This window comes from Ranitomeya variabilis, chromosome 2, assembly GCF_051348905.1.
Source record: "Ranitomeya variabilis isolate aRanVar5 chromosome 2, aRanVar5.hap1, whole genome shotgun sequence".
Lineage (NCBI taxonomy): Eukaryota > Metazoa > Chordata > Amphibia > Anura > Dendrobatidae > Ranitomeya > Ranitomeya variabilis.
Window position 1 is genome coordinate 222714229 of NC_135233.1, and position 21690 is coordinate 222735918.

General features: G+C 44.5%; 1 protein-coding gene across 4 annotated transcripts in view; it reads left to right on the forward strand.

The window, feature by feature from the left end:
• Positions 1–21690, forward strand: part of AKNA (AT-hook transcription factor) — a 46589-nt gene that overhangs the window by 18708 nt on the left and 6191 nt on the right. For all 4 annotated transcript variants that reach the window (XM_077283712.1, XM_077283714.1, XM_077283713.1 and 1 more), the window contains 10 exons: positions 8095–8231; positions 9223–9282; positions 9423–9535; positions 10221–10419; positions 10521–10660; positions 11948–12460; positions 14230–14434; positions 15878–15972; positions 17735–17949; positions 18871–19006. In XM_077283712.1, coding sequence (XP_077139827.1) covers positions 8095–8231; positions 9223–9282; positions 9423–9535; positions 10221–10419; positions 10521–10660; positions 11948–12460; positions 14230–14434; positions 15878–15972; positions 17735–17949; positions 18871–19006 — 1813 coding nt within the window. The remainder of the gene's footprint in view (positions 1–8094; positions 8232–9222; positions 9283–9422; positions 9536–10220; positions 10420–10520; positions 10661–11947; positions 12461–14229; positions 14435–15877; positions 15973–17734; positions 17950–18870; positions 19007–21690) is intronic.

Here is a 21690-nt window from a genome sequence, read left to right on the forward strand (position 1 = left end):
ATTCCTGGAAGAATTCGCAAGCCTCCTGGGTGATCAGTCCTCCCAGGAACCAGAGGGATGGGTATAATGGCAGCCGCCACATTCAGAGGGATGGGTATAGTGGCAGCCCTCACATTCAGAGGGATGGGTATAGTGGCAGCCCTCACATTCAGAGGGATGGGTGTTGTGAATCTGCTTTTGGGCTCCTTCTGGTGGTGGCTAGTGGTACTGATGACTCGGGTCTGTTTTCTTTCTCAGTTCACCTGTTTTCATCAGTATTGGGGTGTTCCTATTTAATCCTGCTCTTCAGTCATTGCCTTGCCGGCCATCAATGTAACCAGAGCCTTTTTGTTGCATGTTCCTGCTCCTAGACTACTGATCAGCTAAGTTGGACTCTTAGTCCTAAGTTTGTTTGCATTTTTGTTCCAGTTTACAGTTAAGTAATTCTCTGTAGCTGGAAGCTCTTGTGGGCTGAAATTACCACTCCGGTGTCATGAGTTGACACATGAGTTTTAAAGTAATTTCAGGATGGTATTTTAAAAGGGTTTTCAGCTGACCGTGCAGTTCCCTTTTGTATCTTTCTACTATCTAGTAAGCGGACCTCGCTTTGCTGAACCTACCTTCATACTGCGTATGTCTTTTCCTCTGAACTCACCGTCAATATATGTGGGGGGCTTCTGTCTCCTTTTTGGGGGAATTTCCCTAGAGGTAAGCCAGGTCTGTTTTTTCCTCTACTAGGGTAGTTAGTTCTCCGGCTGGCGAGAGACGTCTAGGGATAAAACTTAGGCACGCCCCCCGGCCACTATTAGTTGTGTGGTAGGTTTAGCTCACGGTCAGCTCGAGATTCCATCACCCAAGAGCTCGTTCGTTATTTATGTGTCCTGACGTTCCCCTGCCATTGGGAACCATGACAGTATGGCCGGCCACGTGTTAAAACTGTTGGCAGAAGAAAGGAGATAAAAAGAAGTCTGCAAATTTTTTTTTTTTTCCCTCTGTGTTTGCTCTATAGTTGAATCAGTTGCATTTCAGCTCTAATTGCAGTCTTTGTCTCCCTCTCCTTCTAACCCTTGAATGGCTCTGATCTCACCTGCTTAAAATGGATCCTCAGAGTTTGGCTACAGGTTTGAATAATCTTGCCACAAAAGTTCAAAATTTACAGGATTTTGTTATACATGCTCCTATATCTGAACCTAGAATTCCTATACCAGAGTTTTTCTCCGGAGATAGATCTCGTTTTCTGAATTTCAAATATAATTGTAAATTATTTCTTTCTCTGAGACCTCGCTCCGCTGGAGATCCCGCACAGCAGGTTAAGATTGTAATTTCCTTGCTGCGAGAGTATATTAAGGAGTCTCTGGAAAAGGGACATATTCGTCCTTCTTCATCTCCCTTAGGAGCCGGTTTTTTCTTTGTATCTAAAAAAGATGGCTCTTTGAGGCCGTGTATTGATTATCGACTCTTGAATAAAATTACAGTCAAATATCAGTATCCTTTGCCACTGCTGACTGATTTGTTTGCTCGAATAAAGGGGGCTAAGTGGTTCTCTAAGATTGATCTTCGTGGGGCGTATAATTTGGTGCGAATTAAGCAGGGGGATGAGTGGAAAACCGCATTTAATACGCCCGAGGGCCATTTTGAGTATTTGGTAATGCCTTTTGGTCTTTCAAATGCCCCTTCAGTCTTTCAGTCCTTTATGCATAACATTTTCCGTGAATATTTGGATAAATTTATGATTGTGTATCTGGATGATATTTTGATTTTTTCGGATGACTGGGACTCTCATGTCCAACAAGTCAGGAGGGTTTTTCAGGTTTTGCGGGCTAATTCCTTGTGTGTGAAGGGTTCTAAGTGTATTTTTGGGGTTCAAAAGATTTCTTTTTTGGGGTACATTTTTTCCCCTTCTTCCATTGAGATGGATCCTGTCAAGGTTCGGGCTATTTGTGATTGGTCGCAACCTACTTCTCTTAAGAGCCTACAGAAATTCTTGGGCTTTGCTAATTTTTATCGTCGATTTATAACTGGTTTTTCGGATGTTGCTAAACCTTTGACTGATTTGACTAAAAAGGGTGCTGATGTTACTGATTGGTCCCCTGCTGCTGTGGAGGCCTTTCGGGAGCTTAAGCGCCGCTTTTCTTCTGCCCCTGTGTTGCGTCAGCCTGATGTTGCTCTTCCTTTTCAGGTTGAGGTCGACGCTTCCGAGATCGGAGCTGGGGCGGTTTTGTCGCAGAAAAGTTCCGACTGCTCCGTGATGAGACCTTGTGCGTTCTTTTCTCGAAAATTTTCGCCCGCCGAGCGAAACTATGATATTGGTAATCGGGAGCTTTTGGCTATGAAGTGGGCTTTTGAGGAGTGGCGTCATTGGCTTGAGGGGGCTAGACATCAGGTGGTGGTATTGACCGATCACAAGAATCTGATTTATCTTGAGTCTGCCAAGCGCCTGAATCCTAGACAGGCGCGCTGGTCGTTGTTTTTCTCTCGGTTTAATTTTGTGGTCTCATACCTACCAGGTTCTAAAAATGTGAAGGCAGATGCCCTTTCTAGGAGTTTTGAGCCTGATTCCCCTGGTGATTCTGAACCTACAGGTATCCTTAAGGATGGGGTGATATTATCTGCTGTTTCCCCAGACCTGCGACGGGCTTTGCAGGAGTTTCAGGCGGATAGACCTGATCATTGCCCGCCTGATAGACTGTTTGTTCCTGATGATTGGACCAGCAGAGTCATCTCGGAGGTTCATTCTTCTGCATTGGCAGGTCATCCTGGAATCTTTGGTACTAGGGATTTGGTGGCTAGGTCCTTCTGGTGGCCTTCCCTGTCTCGAGACGTACGAGTTTTTGTGCAGTCTTGTGATGTTTGTGCTCGGGCCAAGCCTTGTTGTTCTCGGGCTAGCGGATTGTTGTTATCCTTGCCTATTCCGAAGAGGCCTTGGACTCACATCTCTATGGATTTTATTTCTGATCTCCCTGCTTCTCAGAAAATGTCTGTCATCTGGGTGATGTGTGACCGTTTTTCAAAGATGGTTCATGGTTAGGATGGTACCCTTGCCTAAGTTGCCTTCCTCATCCGAATTGGTTCCTCTGTTTTTTCAAAATGTGGTTCGCTTGCATGGTATTCCGGAAAATATCGTTTCTGACAGGGGGACCCAGTTCGTGTCTAGATTTTGGCGGGCATTCTGTGCTAGGATGGGCATTGATTTGTCTTTTTCGTCTGCGTTCCATCCTCAGACTAATGGCCAGACTGAGCGAACTAATCAGACCTTGGAGACTTATTTGAGGTGTTTTGTGTCTGCGGATCAGGATGACTGGGTTGCCTTTTTGCCGTTGGCAGAGTTTGCCCTCAATAATCGGGCTAGTTCTGCCACTTTGGTTTCTCCTTTCTTTTGCAATTCGGGGTTTCACCCTCGTTTTTCTTCCGGTCAGGTGGAGTCTTCGGATTGTCCGGGGGTGGATACTATGGTGGATAGGTTGCATCGGATTTGGGGACAGGTGGTGGACAATTTGAAGTTGTCCCAGGAGAAGACTCAGCATTTTGCTAACCGCCGTCGTCGTGTTGGTCCTCGTCTTCGTGTTGGGGACTTGGTGTGGTTGTCTTCCCGTTTTGTCCCTATGAGGGTTTCTTCTCCTAAGTTTAAGCCTCGGTTCATCGGTCCTTATAGGATTTTGGAGATTCTTAACCCTGTATCCTTTCGTTTAGACCTTCCGGCATCTTTCGCTATCCATAATGTCTTCCATCGGTCGTTGTTGCGGAGGTATGAGGTGCCGGTTGTTCCTTCTACCGAGCCTCCTGCTCCTGTGCTGGTTGAGGGTGAATTGGAGTATGTTGTAGAGAAAATCTTGGACTCCCGTATTTCCAGATGGAGACTACAATATCTGGTTAAGTGGAAGGGCTATGGTCAAGAAGATAATTCTTGGGTAACTGCTTCTGATGTTCACGCCTCTGATTTGGTTCGTGCCTTTCATAGGGCTCATCCGGATCGCCCTGGTGGTTCTTGTGAGGGTTCGGTGCCCCCTCCTTGAGGGGGGGGTACTGTTGTGAATCTGCTTTTGGGCTCCTTCTGGTGGTGGCTAGTGGTACTGGTGACTCGGGTCTGTTTTCTTTCTCAGTTCACCTGTTTTCATCAGTAGTGGGGTGTTCCTATTTAATCCTGCTCTTCAGTCATTGCCTTGCCGGCCATCAATGTAACCAGAGCCTTTCTGTTGCATGTTCCTGCTCCTAGACTACTGATCAGCTAAGTTGGACTCTTAGTCCTAAGTTTGTTTGCATTTTTGTTCCAGTTTACAGTTAAGTCATTCTCTGTAGCTGGAAGCTCTTGTGGGCTGAAATTACCACTCCGGTGTCATGAGTTGACACATGAGTTTTAAAGTAATTTCAGGATGGTATTTTAAAAGGGTTTTCAGCTGACCGTGCAGTTCCCTTTTGTATCTTTCTACTATCTAGTAAGCGGACCTCGCTTTGCTGAACCTACCTTCATACTGCGTATGTCTTTTCCTCTGAACTCACCGTCAATATATGTGGGGGGCTTCTGTCTCCTTTTTGGGGGAATTTCCCTAGAGGTAAGCCAGGTCTGTTTTTTCCTCTACTAGGTTAGTTAGTTCTCCGGCTGGCGAGAGACGTCTAGGGATAAAACTTAGGCACGCCCCCCGGCCACTATTAGTTGTGTGGTAGGTTTAGCTCACGGTCAGCTCGAGATTCCATCACCCAAGAGCTCGTTCGTTATTTATGTGTCCTGACGTTCCCCTGCCATTGGGAACCATGACAGATGGGTATAGTGGTCGCCCTCACATTCAGAGGGATGGGTATAGTGGCAGCCCTCACATTCAGAGGGATGGGTATAGTGGCAGCCCTCACATTCAGAGGGATGGGTATAGTGGCAGCCCCCACATTCAGTGGGATGGGTATAGTGGCAGCTCTCACATTCAGAGGGATGGGTGTAGTGACAGCCCCACATTCAGAGGGATTGGTATAGTGGCAGCCCTCACATTCAGAGGGATGTGTATAGTGACAGCCCCCACATTCAGAGGGATGGGTGTAGTGACAGCCCCCACATTCAGAGGGATGGGTATAGTGGCAGCCCTCACATTCAGAGGGATGGGTGTAGTGACAGCCCCACATTCAGAGGTATGGGTGTAGTGACAGCCCCCGCATTCAGAGGGATGGGTGTAGTGACAGCCCCCACATTCAGAGGGATGGGTTAGTGTCATGGTTCTCAATGGCAAGAGAACATAGTAAAGCATACAAAAAGGACTAGCTCTTGGAAGATGGGAACTCGAGCTGACTGTGAGCTAAACCTACCGCACAACTAACAGTGGCCGGGTAGCGTGCCTACGTTTTATCCCTAGACGCCCAGCGCCAGCCGGAGAACTGACTGACCCTAGCAGAGGAAAATACAGACCTGGCTTACCTCTAGAGAAATTTTCCCCAAAAGGCAGACAGTAGCCCCCACATATATTGTCGGTGATTTCAGAGGAAATTGACATACGAAGTATGAAGATAGGTTTAGCAAATTGAGGTCCGCTTACTAGATAGTAGGAAGACAGAAAAGGGAACTTCACAGTCAGCTGAAAACCCTTTCAAAACACCATCCTGAAATTACTTTAAGACTCTAATATCAACTCATGACACCAGAGTGGCAATTTCAGCTCACAAGAGCTTCCAGCCTCAGAAATAATCAATCACAGAGAACTGGAACAAAAATGCAAAACAAACTTAGGACTACAAGTCCAACTTAGCTGATAGTAGTCTAGGAGCAGGAACATGCAACAGAAAGGCTTCTGGTAACATTGTTGGCCGGCATAGAAATGACTGAGGAGCAAGGTTAAATAGAAAACTCCCACATCCTGATGGAAACAGGTGAACAGAGGAGATGAAGCACACAAGTGCAGTACCACCAGAAACCACCGGGGGAGCCCAGAAACCAAATTCACAACAGGTTAGTGGATGTATGGCCTCTGATAGGCTATGGCTACAAAATATTTCCAATGACGCTGTTTGTGTGCCGCAAAGCATTTCTCTCCTGGAAAAGCTGTTAAGTATGTGCCAGATTATGCTTGGGCGAGTTGAAAGCAGAGCGGAAGTGTCACTGGTTTTGCACTTTTAGCCGCCTCTCTCACATCTCCAAACCTCTACAAACTTTTTGCTCAACTTCCTTTTCCTGAGGAAACATATTTAGTCACAGCTGCAGCCCAGACTATTTCTGCCGTCCGAGCATCTCACCATTACAATATCTAGGTCACTGTATCACTTGTTTATCTAGAACTCTTAGGGCACAGAATCTGTCCTATTGATATTTGTTGTTTTCCAGTGTAGTTAAATATATGACCAACATATAATATCACATAATGATCGCTGTATGTCAAGATCATTTATGATTTGCTGCTAAAAGATTGTTACTTGTGTGTGGGGACATCATACTGTACGAGGGTCTGTGGAGGCATCATATTGCGTGGGGGCTGTGAGGACATTGTACTGTGTGTGAGGGGCTATGGAGGCATCATACTGTGTGTGGATGCTGGGGGAAATAATATTTGTGACGGGCTATGGCTGCACCATACTGTGTGTGGGGGCTGTGGGGAAGTTATACTGTGTGTGTGGGGCTATGGGGACATCATACTGTGTGGGGGCATCATATAGTGTGTGAAGGTCTGTAGTGGTATGGTACTGTGTGTGGGGGGCAATGGCAGCTTCATACTGTGTTGGGGGCCATGGGGCATTCATTGTTTGTGGGGGCATCATACTGAGTGTGTGGGGCTGTGGGGACATCATATGGTGTGTGAAGGTCTGTAGGGGTATCATACTGTGTGGGGACTATGGCAGTGTCATACTGTATGCAGAGGCTGTGGGGCATCATACTGTGGGGAGGGGGCTGTGAGGTCATACTGTGTGGGGGGCTGTGGGGCAATGATTGTGTGTGGTAGCAGTGGGGCATCATACTGAGTGTGTGGGGCTGTGGGGACATCATACTGTATGTGGGGCATCATATGGTGTGTGGAGGCCTGTAGTGTTACCATACCGTGTGTGGGGGGATGTGGGGATATCATACTATGTGTGGGTGTGAGGACATCATTCTGTAAGGGGAGGGGGCTATTGGGGTGTTTTACTGTGTGGGGGGCATCATACTGTGTATGGGGGGACTGTGGGAACATCATACTGTGGATAGAGTGGACTATGGGGACATCATACTGTGGGTGGACGGCGCTGTGGGGACATTATATTGTATGGAGGGCTGTAGATCGAGTTATCTCTATACCTTATTAAATATACTTGACTCTATCTTTCATATGGAAAAACACATGTTTGATCGGGCTATTGATGGAAAACCTTCCCTATACCCCCAATGTATTGTGTATATGCATAGATTTATAGTTATATTTTACCCCTGTACTATTTGTATTGTATTTTCTTGTACTTTCTAAACACAAAACTAACAAAACTTGAATTAAGACTGAATAAAAGGTAAGAATACACCGGTGTATATACTGAGATTTACCGTATATCAATGAAAACTCATTACATACTTTTACTGCATTCTTATGATTATTACGATGAGTGTATTTGTGCGGACCTGGATATATGTAAACCATGTATGTCTAAACCATGTATGTCTATTCGTTCTTTTTTTTTTTGTTGTTATTGTTGTTGCTTAATAAACGAATTAAAAAAAAAAAAGGGTAAGAATACATGTTACAATAAGCCCTATCCTAACATGTATTAACAGGAGCTGCTGCTCAGCATACTTTATTCTGCTTAATATTAAATTACAAAAATTTAAAATAATAATAAGCAGAATTATTTCTCATGTGACCCTTTGGGGAAATGAATTGCTCACCCGTGCATTATAGTATACTGTACAGGGGGCAGTGAGGGTCTGTCAAGCCTGATGTACAAGATTATTATGATAAGTAGGACGCTCAGAGGAGGAGACAGGGGATGACCCATCACTGCCATCAGCTGTGCTCCACATGAGTACGTCCTGATATCAATGGAGCTGAAGGCAGAAAAAGAGAGCAGGGAAAAGCTGGAGTTTGGAAGCCGCTTACATGCAGTTTTTTACAGGAATGAAGACAAATTTCCAAATAAAGTGCAAAGTTTCATAAAAGCATTTCTTGTGTTTTGATGTAGGTTCCTCTGACCATCAGAAGCCTTCTATGACCTCCTCGGCACATTTCTTACCAGAAACCTCAGGTTCATCCTCTCTTCATCCTCCTGAAGACGTTTCCTCCACCCTCATGTCTCACTTAGAGGCCCTTTACCGAGAGGTTGGTGTTGTATTTGTACAGTAAGCACATTTTTGTTTTGTTTTTTACATTATAATTCTCATAAAGTTGCTCAATATATAGTACAGATGTATTATTTTTTAACTTGACACAAAAATCATGATACGGCAATATATCTTGATGCAGAAAACTGTAACTTGAAATCCAACTAAACGTGTTTAATGGCTCGCGGTATGTTACATGGACACTGTCGGTTCAAAACCTTGCTGATATTAATAGTACAACCAAATATAAGAAACTTTAGAATATTTCTAGTTAGAGAAATCTATTTCTTTCTCCACATATGAGCCACTTCACCTCCTGAAATCATCTTTCATTCTAAAACCTGCATTGGTCAAAACAAGACAAACTGCCTGCCAGTTCAGAGGGATCAGATTAAAGCTATGGAGAGGAGAATGGGAGTAAGGAGGAAGAGGAGAGTGACAAAGATGTAGAGCTTCTGCTTCTTCATTCTAAGACGTGTTTATCACACTTTAGTGCTGAATTCACAGATACACTGCTCAGTACTTCTGTATAATGTCCTCCATTCTGCCACTGCTTCTGTATATAGAGATAGGAGGGCAGGAATCTCTCATGTATGTGTGTAGTGTGTACGGGAGACATCATAGCAGCTACTTTCCACCCACTAGTGCCAAGTATAACAGAAAATTGAGAAAACTCATTATACTACTTCATGCCCTTATATGATGAAGTTATTTCTCATGTACACACAACTTATTCTAAAATTATTTGTATTTTTTCGATTTCAACATCGAGTTTTCTGCCTAAAGATATTTTTTGGCGTCATGGTGTACTTACTGTGTTGCTACAGCTGTAACTTTAGGGATGTAACTATAGCTTAGTGTTTGAGCCTATATCTATGTGGATGAAGGGGTTAGAATAATAATGTACCTTGCATATAATTGACAGACACTACAGACTCAGCACTTTCATTATGTTCGTAGTAACTTATATGCATTAATCTTACTGACAGGTGGAACTTTTTGAAGAATTGCTGCACAGCGGGAACCTGACTCCTGGAGAACAACAACAGGTAATATTTCCATTTCCAAATTGATCCAAAGGAACTTAGTACTGTTTAATTATTTCATCTTCTTAAAATTGACTATTAGGCGCATTACTGCATGTCTTTCTATGGTGGTCTAATCTGCTATTCCCTCTTTTTCATTCCAGGCAGTGAGGGAGTTGCGAGGGTCTTTGAATTTGCTGGAACAAAGATATTTAAAGGCACAAGAACAGCAGCGCACTGGTTCTGGACACTTGACTGGCGAGCTAGATCCACAAAGGTAAAGTCTAGGTTCATTTGAGCATTACAGGAGTGGTCCACTAATCGGACAACACCTTCTTTTATACTGTATTTTCCAGCATAAAACAAAAACAACAGATGCTCACCTTCCACACTGGTGCCATTCCAGTGATGTCGGCGCGTAGTTTGCCAGTGCTCACGTGACATTGTTATGGCCCCAATGCTAGTGGGCCGCAGTACTAGGATGTCTAAGTTTTGTCTGAGGGCAGAGTGATCAGCTGCAGGGCTCACTTGGCATAACAATGCAACGTGACCAACGGGAGATCGAGCATCAACATCGCTGGAATGGTGCTAGTGCAGGAGGTGAGTGCCTGGGTATAAAATATTTAAGAACGGGGTTGTCCAAGTAATGGACGCCCCTTTTAAAGGGAACCTGCCAGGTCCAATAATGCTATTAACCTGCAGATACTGGGTTAATCTGCAGGTTGATGGTGTTATGAAGATGCCTGTCCGCAGTACTGAAAATGCCACACCCGGTAGAAAATTAATTTTATTTCTAGCGAGAGCCACCGGCTTTCAGTGATGAAAAGCAACTGAAAGATCAATTGCTTTTTATCACTGAAAGCCGGCGGCCAACTCCCTGCTTGTGATATTCACAGACTTGTTTCTTGTAGGTGATCTATAGTAAAGCTTCATGTTGTACAATCTGTATGCTTTTGGGACAGGGACCTGGAAGAAGCCATATTCCAACTTGGCGTCCAACTGGAAGAATTGCAAGAACAAGTAGAAAACTCTCCTTTGTCTTCCCCAAACTCTCAGTTAAGAAATAACCTTGGAGACAAAATTACAACCCATCATTTAGGAAATGCTCCAGTTCCATCAGCCTCAGCGCCTATTCCAGCTCTACAAACCCCATACCCCCAGGCAAGTATCATAAAGACATACACATGCTTCATATAATGTACGTACCTGTACCTGCTCCTGGATACCGTCCACAAAGATGTCTTACATCACTGTCCTTTCAGATCTCTTCTCCGCAGCCCCTCAGCGCCTCTAAAGCGGATGTGGAGACGTTAAGTAAGGAAGATCCAGCGGAATACTTACCTCAGCCCCTACTCCACAAGCACAGGCAGGTGGAGCGAGACTATGGCACCTTGCTATCTACGTGAGTTTTTCAATTTTGCTGCTAATAATAGTGGCCTAAGTTATGGGAAATAAAATCTACATGATATGAGATAATAGTAATAATTGTAAAGTATGAAGATTTCCTTTCTTAGCTCAGTTAATTTCAACATTAAGGGGGTTGTCTAGATAAATAACATTTTAATTAAAGAGCGCCTGTCACCCCAAACTGCTAATTTATCACCTATATGGGTATGTAGGGGACTCGGATAAGAATCATACCTGTACTATAGATTTTAATAGTTTAGATGCAAAAAAAAATAATTTAGTATGCAAACGAGGGGTGCATTGATGCACTTTTTGCATGGCCAAGGGCTCCGTTCACCGTGACACCCTATCAGTACTGAGTACTTTGTCATATCGAGATTGACAGGGCACTACCTGCGCTCAATAAGCGACTTTACACCTCCTCCACATGGACACTTCGGGAGCCCAGCCACGCTGACCGTGTTATTGCGTGCTCTCATCACTCGCTCCTGTCTGCAGCACAGCACTGAGCGACAGCCGCAGACAGGACCCGAGAACCCGCAGTCTCACTGTGAACTCGGCTGGGCTCCTGTAGTGTCCATGCAGAGGTGCAGAGCCACTGAATTGATTTCAAGCTCTCCATCAGGATATGACAAAGTGCTCAATATACAAATAGAAAGAACATATCGGTGCTCCAAGCTCTTTGCCTCTCCAAGGGTGCCCTGAAGCCCCCTCATTGGCAAACACGTTTTTTGCAGCAACTAAACCATGAAAATCTATACTACCGACATGATTTTTATAGGGGCTAAGTCCCCTAAATACCAATATCACTGGTTTAATTAGCTTTTTGTGGGAGTCAGATGGGTGTAAAATAGTACATTATAACTTTTACAATCTATAAACTCTGGTCCTGGGTTCAGTAGCTCCATTTTTGTCCTCATGATCATCACAGACCAGAATTTCTAGTGTCAGCATATTATCAGGGTTTTTAAGAGGGTTCCTTCATTGCTTATTTCAATAGCTAAACAAGCCCCCCTTATCTGCAATGGCTGAAACATGAGCAGAAAAGGGGACTGGCTTAGCTAATAATGTGAGCCACAGAAGGATGTGGAGCTGCTGAACTTGGGACCAGAGGTGACAGCAATGATTAGTTGTAGAACTTTCTATTCTTTGCACATTTATTATCATTTTGAACAGTGAGACATTCCCTTTAAGCAACGTTGTCATTGTCACCTTGCAAACAAGTGTTTGACTTTGGTATGCCAGTATCAGTAGTAATTTCCACTGTCTTTCCTTTCTCCAGATACAGTAGCTTCAAGTCTCTTCCTGATGCCCTTGGATCGGAGCTAGAAGAGTGGCCGCAGCAGCCACCACAAAGCGCTAAACCTCACGACCACCCCCAGGATGCCCCTTCTCAGGGACATTCAGATGCAATCAGGTCACAAAAAGGAAGACCACCGGTCCACTTGACATCGCTCAGGACACAGGAGGCTATACGAGACACGAGAGAGCTAGATTCTCTCACATCTGTGACATCGCAGGATCATGAGGACCATTTACAGACTGTCAGTCCTCATGGCCACCATGTTCAAAGGTCGAAACAGCACACACAATTAGATAGCCACCGAAGCCATCCAATAACTTCTTCTCCATACGTGCCTCATCCAACTGAGAGGTCCTTAACCCACCTGCATGACGCAGCTAGTGGGATCATTTCTGGACACATGTCATCGCCCACGACACAGCGCAGAAGATCCTCTGTATTAAGTGGACAAAGGATCTCTCCCGAGGAAACAAAACCATCAGCAGTGAGAAGGTGAATGTCTAATGGGTGATCGAGGATCCTCTTTTCTAACTGAGATGTTCGCTCTACTGTTTTACCAGTGGATGGACATGATTCATTCTGCCCGAACCACCGGCCGCATGAATCGGAGATGAGCTCTTTTATTGTAAATCTGTATGTTTCAGAAAAATGGGGGATGTGGTGAATATGATGTCTATCCACGGATGTAGGTACCTGCAGGTTTCACCCTCTCCGCTCAGCTAGATTGACAGGTCTCTTCCAATACGCACATAGAGAGTGTCTCCAGTGTCCAACCCTTTAATAAGTATTGCCACATGACCAGAGATAATAACCAAACTCAAGTACAGATCCCCGTTTCAGGGTGCTTGCCTTCATAGGTGTAGAGCAGAGTTTGGCTGACTTCAGTGCAACCCATCTCGAAACAGACAACTATAGATGAGATTGGTAATTTTACAAGGTTTGGTAAAGGGCCGGTTAGTGACTTATAGGCCAGCTCCATCTCATATGGCGTTGCCAATCAGACTCCATGCTCGGCTGGGCTCCTTAAAGGGTATCTGTCAGCAGAATTTTGCTAAGTATTCTGAGCACAGTATGATGTAGAGGTGGAGAGCCTGATTCCAGCAATATGTCACTTACTAGGCTGTGTGTTGCTGTTTCAGTAAAAACAGTGTTTTATCAGCAGGAGATTATCACTACAGGACTAGGCGTCTCATGCTTCCTAGTCCAGCCACGCCCCCATCACTGACTACAGTTTCTGTCAATATACAGTGTACACAGAAAACTGCCAATCAGTGGTGTAGATTCGCAACACAGAAACCAGTGATTGTATGAAAATGACCGCAAGCAGGCAGACAAGTGACACCTCGCTGGAATCGGGCTCTCTGCCCCTACATCATGCTCTCAGATCATCATTGTGTTCCAGTGACAGATTCCCTTTAAGAAGAACCAGTCTCTCCTTTAGCAGTCTGCAGAAGGGCTCCAGGAGGCTTGATTATGGAGCACAAGTTTGCTGATCTTTTTCACGTCTGTCTTTTCTTGAATCTTAAAAACAGAAGATGCAGTCAAAAATATTGTTGAAGGAAAGAGGACGTTTCCCTCAACATCAGATTTTTAAACATCATATAAATGTCAAATACATGGCGATCTGAGCAGCTAGCTAACATTTACGGCACATCAACTTTGTGCCTGCTATCTAACTGGATCACAATACCCAAATATAATGTTATTATTGGAATCGGTCACATTAGTGCGGAAGTATCTACATTATAATGTAGAAGACTAGGGCACAGAACAGCCTAACACAAAGGTGCGACTTTCATGGTCCAAGTACAGACCACCATGTCCTGACACAACAGCCTCATGGACATATTTCGGGGAGATCCACTGCAAGTCCATACATTGAGGTCCTACTCAAATTGATATGTGAAACCTGGAATAATTTGTGAAAATGAGATGATATGAATATTTAGTATAATATACCATTGGCCCCTCTGCAGATCACTGTGTGCCCACTTTTTTTTGCCTTTAATAAATACTTGGTACATTGGTATCCAATATATCGCATGCATGGCACTAGTATCTGCATGTGGATACCAAGGAACAAGAGAAGGACTGTGCACAGCGATCTGTATACCTCCATCTGTCCTTCTCCAGTCCTGACTTTAGCTTCCATATTGGTTGTAAATCTTACCCTAGTATGGAAAGGGATCTGTAGCCTGAGCTACGGATCTGTCATTCTGCAATGGAGCTGTCTACATATAAACATGTCTGTGTTCTATCAGGATGTCTCAAAGCTCAAAAACATTCCCCCAGCGGGTTTCTCTGAGTTCTTCAATGCCCCATGTTAGAGAGCAACACTCCGGGACCCCAACAGCCGTGCCTTCAGTCAGCGAGGAGCGTGCACGCAGCCCCCAGAGCGGCAGCAGCAAGAGTGTCAGCCCCTCTGCCGAGAAGAAGCCATTGAGGACCAAGGGAAGTGTTTCCCAGGTGAGACTCTTCATTGTAATGATATCAATTGTGCATTCTGCCGTGAGAAGTCATCACGTAAACCTACCATTACGTGGACCCTTATGACAAAGGCATTAATACTTACAATTCAGAGGGTACATGAATACATACTATCAGACATTGCAGAGTAACAGGTTCAATAATTCAGAGGACAAGTGAGGGCCCTGCTCAGGAGAGCTTACAAGCTATAAAGAAATACGGATGACGCAAAAGGTAAATTGTATTGTGTGGTGCAGCCATCTTTTATAATACATAAGGATAATAATGTAAAGCTGTGTGAATCGGTCACCAGCCAGTGTCTGTGAATGTCCAGATACAAAGTACTGCTGAGAGCAAGGAGTGTGGGAACAAGTGGTAGAAAGGATCAGATTACAAGAGAAACATAGGAAGGAAGACCTGAGAACAGCTAGATTAGTGAGGTGATGTGATAGGCCTGCCTAAGAAGATGTGTTTTTAGGGTATGCTTAATACTGAAGATGGCAGGAATTAACCAGATTGTCTGGGGTAGTGCATTCCAGAGAATTGGTGCAGCACAAGAAAAGTTATAGAGACTGGAGTAGAAGATTTGGATTATGGATGATGTTAGTCTTAGATTATCAGCATAACAGAGAGCAGGGATAGGGTGGTAGACGGAGATGAAACAGGAGACGTAGTTCAATGTTGTGGAAAGCTTTTTGAGTGAATGTAGGTGATTCTGTAGCAGATGCGCAACCAGTGCAATGACTGGCACAGGGTGGAAGCATCTGTGTCCCAGCTGGACAGAAATATGAGCCTGGCTGCTGCTTTGGCAAGGGAAGGGAAGTGTTTAGTGAGAGGAACACAGATTATTAGTGATATCGCACAAGTAAGTAAATGTATCTGGAGATAGGAGATAAAGTGATGGGGGAGGGGGATATTACAAGACATCCTGTCCTTTGAAGAATACCACAGTTATTATCCATACCAAAATCTGTAATGACTGATAACGGGACTATTCTACAGAACATTATAGGTAGATTTCACATTTAGAGGTGAGATATTTAGGATCAGTAATGTAATTTCAGAAATCGTTGACTTTGTTAGATAAAAAAAGCTTTTGACGGCGTAGACCACCCTCTTAGTACGGGAGATGGCAGGGGGGTACCACGCCTTTTGCTGGGTGCAACCTTAGCCAGTTGCAGGTAGAATGTAATATTACATGGAGCCTATCACATGGCTAGATATCAGTGTAATAGCTGGATGGCCGAGTCCCACACTTGTCAGCAGTTCTTCGTTCTGTCTCGAAGAGGAGTTCTTGAAGGAGGACCCACCTTTATGACAATCTTGTGCCCAGATGGAGCAATAAGACAAACCCCTTAACTATATGGTTTGTTTTGTATTTTTTATAACCTTTAATGATTTTGCTCTTGTTATATTTATGAATCCTCTTTTTCTATTATACAGAGGAGAATTCTGTCCCCAGAAACCGACAGTGGATTTCTTGGATCAGAAAGTAGTCGGTCCATCCAAAAGCAGAGAGATCAGCTAAGACTTACTCAGTAAGACCCTCTGTCTACCTTCTGCTTTCCTATATCTTCTACATTGCTATAAGTAAATAGGACCCATCACGTGCCATAAATAAGTATTTTTTTTTACCTGGTGTAAATGCCGCTGTTCTCCTGAATCCGGCGTTGTTTTTCTTTTGTTCCTGCGCCTCTCTGTTCCTGAGGTAATGGCCTCCTCTTCCTGATATGTAAAGCTAGTCTTTTTAGCCAAATGTGCGTGGTCTTCAAGAAAACACCCACAGAACAGTTGCAGACCACGCCCACTTGACTAAAAAGAGTAGATTTAGCTACAGAGAAAAAGGAGCCATATCTCAGGAACGGAGGGACGCAGGAACAAAAGAAAAACAACGCCGGATTCAGGAGAACTGTGGCATTTACACAGGGCAAGAACATTTACATATTTATGGAAAGTCACAGGTCCACTTTAAAGTAAAACAGTTGACATCTTAAAGGGGTTTCTTGGATTTTTCGAAAAGTTGCCATAAAATAAAGAAATTACAAATTTTTTACTTAAATTGCTAAACATTTAATGCAGATTTTGACTGTGAATGTGAGCATGAAAGTGTTTGTACTTTAGCTCTGGTTTAAGTAACCAAACGTAAAAGAATATAGGAGAATGTAAAGGAGTAGATAAGAGATAAGGTGATGTAATGGGCCTGGCATTGATATGAAGATACAGTCCAGAATGTAAAGGAGTAGATAAGAGATAAGGTGATGTAATGGGCCTGGCATTGATATGAAGATACAGTCCAGAATGTAAAGGAGTAGATAAGAGATAAGGTGATGTAATGGGCCTGGCATTGATATGAAGATACAGTCCTACAGTGACATACATAATCTATAGCACTGCTATGTGGTGAGTCCAGATTTGGGGCAGGGTCCGGGAATTTCAATCTCAAGGCCACTATACAATAAAGAACAGTCAGCTGAGAACCCCCTGATTTTGACAAGACCAGCCGGCCATCTTATGTTTATGGGACTCTCCCGCTTCTCCCCCGGTAGATGATGTCGGGGTAGAGATGGATCAAATACATTGAATTTAGTTGACCAATAATTTTATTCTTTGGGATATAATTTAACATTAGGGGTTTCTGGCAGCGGCTTACTCCACCCGAAAACACATATGGAGGTGTCGGGAGAGATAACAGCCTTAGAAGTGTTAGGCGGATGTTATCTGATGTATTTTGGCAGCTTAAAGGTTTATTCTCGACACCAATAATGGTAAAATTGCAAAGTACTTGTAAAAAGAAGCAACTTTGCAGTTCACTTGTTTTTAAACATCTTCTCTGTTCTCAAGAAAGGAGGGTGACCTAGATTACCGGCCACCTCTGCAGTCTTGTCAGTGGCGACTGGTCTCCTAGGCAAGGAGCGCAGAGCTTGTAATGACTACACTGATGTTGGCCGGATCTCTGGATCCTGCCACCTATATCTGATGCTGCAGCGGTATTATTGGAGAGTGCAAAGTTCAGGGCAGTGGTGGTGTCCAAAGTGTCAATCAAGCATGAGTTCACCTCCTCCCGCCAAGCAGAAAAGCCGGGAGGCTGTATAGCGGTGCACTCCTGTACAAGTGGAGAACCCCTTTAAGCCTCTGTTCTGCATTTAAGTAGGCCAGAATCTGAAGTGAAGTCCGGAGGTGAGACGTGTGATCACAGCCGTGTATTACAGTTAGGGTTAGGTAATACTTTTACTTATGTTACATATGAATACAATAATAAGGCATAAGTATAACATATATCTCAATCTTTTCCACTCCCAGGGAAGATCCAGAAGAAGCACCAGACCCCTCCTCCAATTCTCCAATTAAAAGTGAGAGACACCCCTCCTCTAAATCTGGTGACCCCTTATCCAGAAAACGCAAGACATTATGGGACAAGAAAAAAACAAATAACCGTTGGACGGGTCCCTCAGAAGCTAGCTCTCCTTCCCCCGGGCCCAAGAGTCTCACCGAAAGTGAGAGCACAGAGCACACCGGTGAGTTCTTGCATTTCAGGAACTTACTTTTTGTTTTTCAGAGGCCCAGTCGCTATCAAATGCCGCTTTGAGGTCTGAAGAGCTGCAAGGCAGATGGTAGTGATTGCAATCTTCGAAAACTTTTGACATGTCAGACACGTCAAAAGTTTTGCTGTCCTCGGGTACGTCAGCCCTGACGAACTGTGCTCTGCAGAAAGAGGCACCAAATGTATTAAGAGCTGTGCGCTAAGTAATGAAGTTGGCGCTCAAGTCAACTGTCGTATGCCCCCGTCAGAAACGTTACTCCGGACAGGGACCAGAGAAGATTTCAGGCAAACTTACTGTCTTGCCCCAGTGCCTCTGACTTTTCTAAAACTTGGAGGAGCTGGCCAGGAGAGGCATACATTTTTTTTAGCATTTCAAGCTGTTTTACAGCAGGATTCGGCTTAAAACACCTTGATAAATTCGGCCCACAGACTTTCTATTGAGCCTGTTTTTGTCTCAGCTGAGCTTTTTTGCTCCTTTTGATTTAGCTTTTGGCGAGGGTCTTAGCTTGTGTACCCTCCTCCCCAACAAAACGATTGATGAGTGTTTATCTTTTCTTAAAGTGCACTTTAAGCAATAAAATTCATTGCTGCCTTATAAATAGCGAACTCTATGTATACCACAACATGCAAGAGCATGGTAGTTTGCATCAACTATATCATTCACTTTCATCCATAGGATAGGGAACTTCTTAATCGTTGGGGTCGACCTCTGTGGAACAGCTACCAATCCTTACATTTCTCCAGTAGTCCCATAAGGAATAAATGAGCCAGACCGCAATACCTGGACTGACATCCGATCTCCTGACCCGAACGTACAGCCTCATATGAGGCCATAAGTTCAGATCAAGAGACCTACAATCCCCCTCATCCTCACCCATCTGTCCGTTTCCACCAGATGAATCAGGCTCTGAGCAGGAGGCCTATAATAATGTCAGCGCCAAACCTTCGCCCGGTGCCTCCCAGCTACTTTCACCAATGGAAGACCTATCACCTCCTGATGAAGACATTCTGCAGTCTCGTTCCGCAAAAGAGTAAGTTTAGACTGAATCCTTTTATCTCTGTTTTATTTAGCCTTTATATTAATCATATCTTGTATCTGTCCTACTTTAAAGGGGAGCTTCAAGGACATAACAAACATTGCACTTTCTATAAGAATAAGAGCTTTGCCTTTAAAGTGAAAACAAGAAACCAAAAATACTTGTACGGTTTAGCTGGTGCATTATTACTGTCCCCAGTGGTTCTACTGCTAAAAAACAGTCATTTCATGATATATCTTGTCTACACAGGCTGCCTTGTTCATCAGGTGTAACGATCTATTGTGCTTTGTAAAAGATCGTTGCATCGTCCCGTGTAAACAGGATTCCCACTGCCGAGAACTATGGCGGCATAAATGTACTGAGCGATCTAACACATTGGTTTTTCAGCGAGTTTCCAGAATTGCTGCAAAAAAAACCTGTCAGTTTTGTCACTGTTTTGTAAAATCGTGAAAGCATGTCTGAGTCCAGATGTCTAGAGGTCACACAGCCCCGGATGTGGCCCCCATGTCGCAGCTTGTGCACCCCTGCGCTGTATGTGCGATATTGAGTATAGCCACAAATACTTTCTAGTAAGCACATAATTCGTCATCCGGATCATCCAGCCCCCGCAGGATTGTTCTGCTCGCTAGATGCACCTGTATATTCATTGATTAGTCTAATTATTAAAGCCAGTTATCATCTGACATGGGATTTCGCTAAGACTTGATCTAATAAAGACGTCAGAATCAACTCTCTAAAAATAGCCAAATACTCCACTTTACCCACATTTAACCATTCGCTTAGATACGACCTATGATTTCTATTATTATAGCGGAGCTTGGAACTAGATCGATCTCAGTATAGGACTGATAATAATTGTGCTGAGTAGTGTTAGGTTACACGCAGCTCTCTAAGACAGTACATCCCGTGAGGGATCATCTGACAGGCCGATACAGGTAGGTAATCCCTATTGACCAATTAGCTGAGAAGAACGGGAGAGGGATCACTCAGAGGGTGCAGGAGCAGCGGCGGGATTACTGGTATTGGATTTATAGGTAGAAAAGAAGAGTTCATGGAGGAAGACTACTGAAAGGTTCCTAGCTCCACAGTTAGGGGTCATCTAGTGGGCATCATTGCAGGGGATGACCATGTGATGGATGACCACTATACAGACAGTGTGTGCCCCCACAGTCCAAATCCAGGGTTTTATCTGACCTAACATTCTGCATTCATAGAAATTAATACGTGGCTTCGGCCCCTCTGCAGATATAATGGCTTCTGCTCTTCTGGGAAGGATTGCTATAAGATTTTGGAGGCGTCTGTGGGAATTTTTGTCCCATCATTCAGAAGAGCACTTGTGAGATCAGACACTGATGTTGGGGAGAGGCCGGAATCACAATCTCCATACTAGTTCATCCCAAAGGTGATATATGGGGCTGAGGTCCGGGCTCTGTGTGAACGGTCATGTTCTTCCACCACACTCCACCCTACATTGTCTGTATGGAGCTTATGCGCTGGGCACAGTCATGGTTGACAGAAAAAGGACCCCGAACTGTTCCTACAAATCTTGAAGATACAATTATCCACAATGTCTTGTGCTGAAGCATTAAGATTCCCCTCCCCTTGGACTAAGGAGCCGAGACCAAGTCCTGAAAAACAAGCACAAAGCGTTATTCTCCTCCACCAAACTGTACAGTGGGCTCAGTGCAGTCAGGGGGTAACGTTCTCCTGGAATCACCACACCCAGACTCGTCCATCAGATGCCGGATAGAGAAGTGTGATCCGTCACTGCACAGAACACGTCTCCTCCAGAGTCCAGTGATGGCGACTTTACACCACTTTATCTGACGCTTGGCCTTGGGCTTGGTGATGTAAGGCTACGTGCAGCTTCTCCCAGCTGGGGCGCAGTGTTTGTGCTGATGTTATACCAGAGGAGGTCTGGACTCTGCAGTTATGGAGTCAGCAGAGCGTTGGTGACTTTTCTGCCCTCTGCTCTTCAGCACTCGACCCTCCCGCTCTGTAACGTTATGGGGTCTCCACTTCGTGGCTGAGTTGCTTCGGTTCCTTCCACTTCTCAATAATATTACTCACAGGTGATGGGGGAAGATTTAGGGGTCAACAAATGTCATGAATGGACTTGTTGCCCTGGTGGCATCTATTACAGGACTGTACTGGTATCAGTGATATGTGGATCACCAAACGTTCTGTCACGTGTTAGTTAAAGCAAACAGCATTGCGGGCCTGATATTATACACCGAGGGCGAGGAGTCAGATGTTATACACCGGGGTGAGGGGTCAGATGTTATACACCATTGGGTGAGGGCCTGGATATTATAAACCGGGGGGCGAGAGGCCGAATGTTATACCCCGGGGGTGAAGGGCCAGTTTTTATACACTGGGGGTGAAGAGCTGGATGTTCTACACCGGAGGGTGAGGGGCCAGATGTTATACACCGGGGGTGAGGGGACTGAATGAGAAATACTTAAATCAAGGATTAAGATTTGTATCCGAATACTTTTCTCCATATAGTGTGCTTAGAATAAGAAATGTTCCTCTAAAACATATCTCTTCCATCCTTACTCCTCTACACTCCGCGCCTCCTCCATAATCTCTCCTCTCCCTCGTGTGTCCTTGGGTTTATCGGCTGGTATCTAGGTGTCCTGTGTTCTAGAGACGGGAGTGCTGTGGTGCCCCCTATG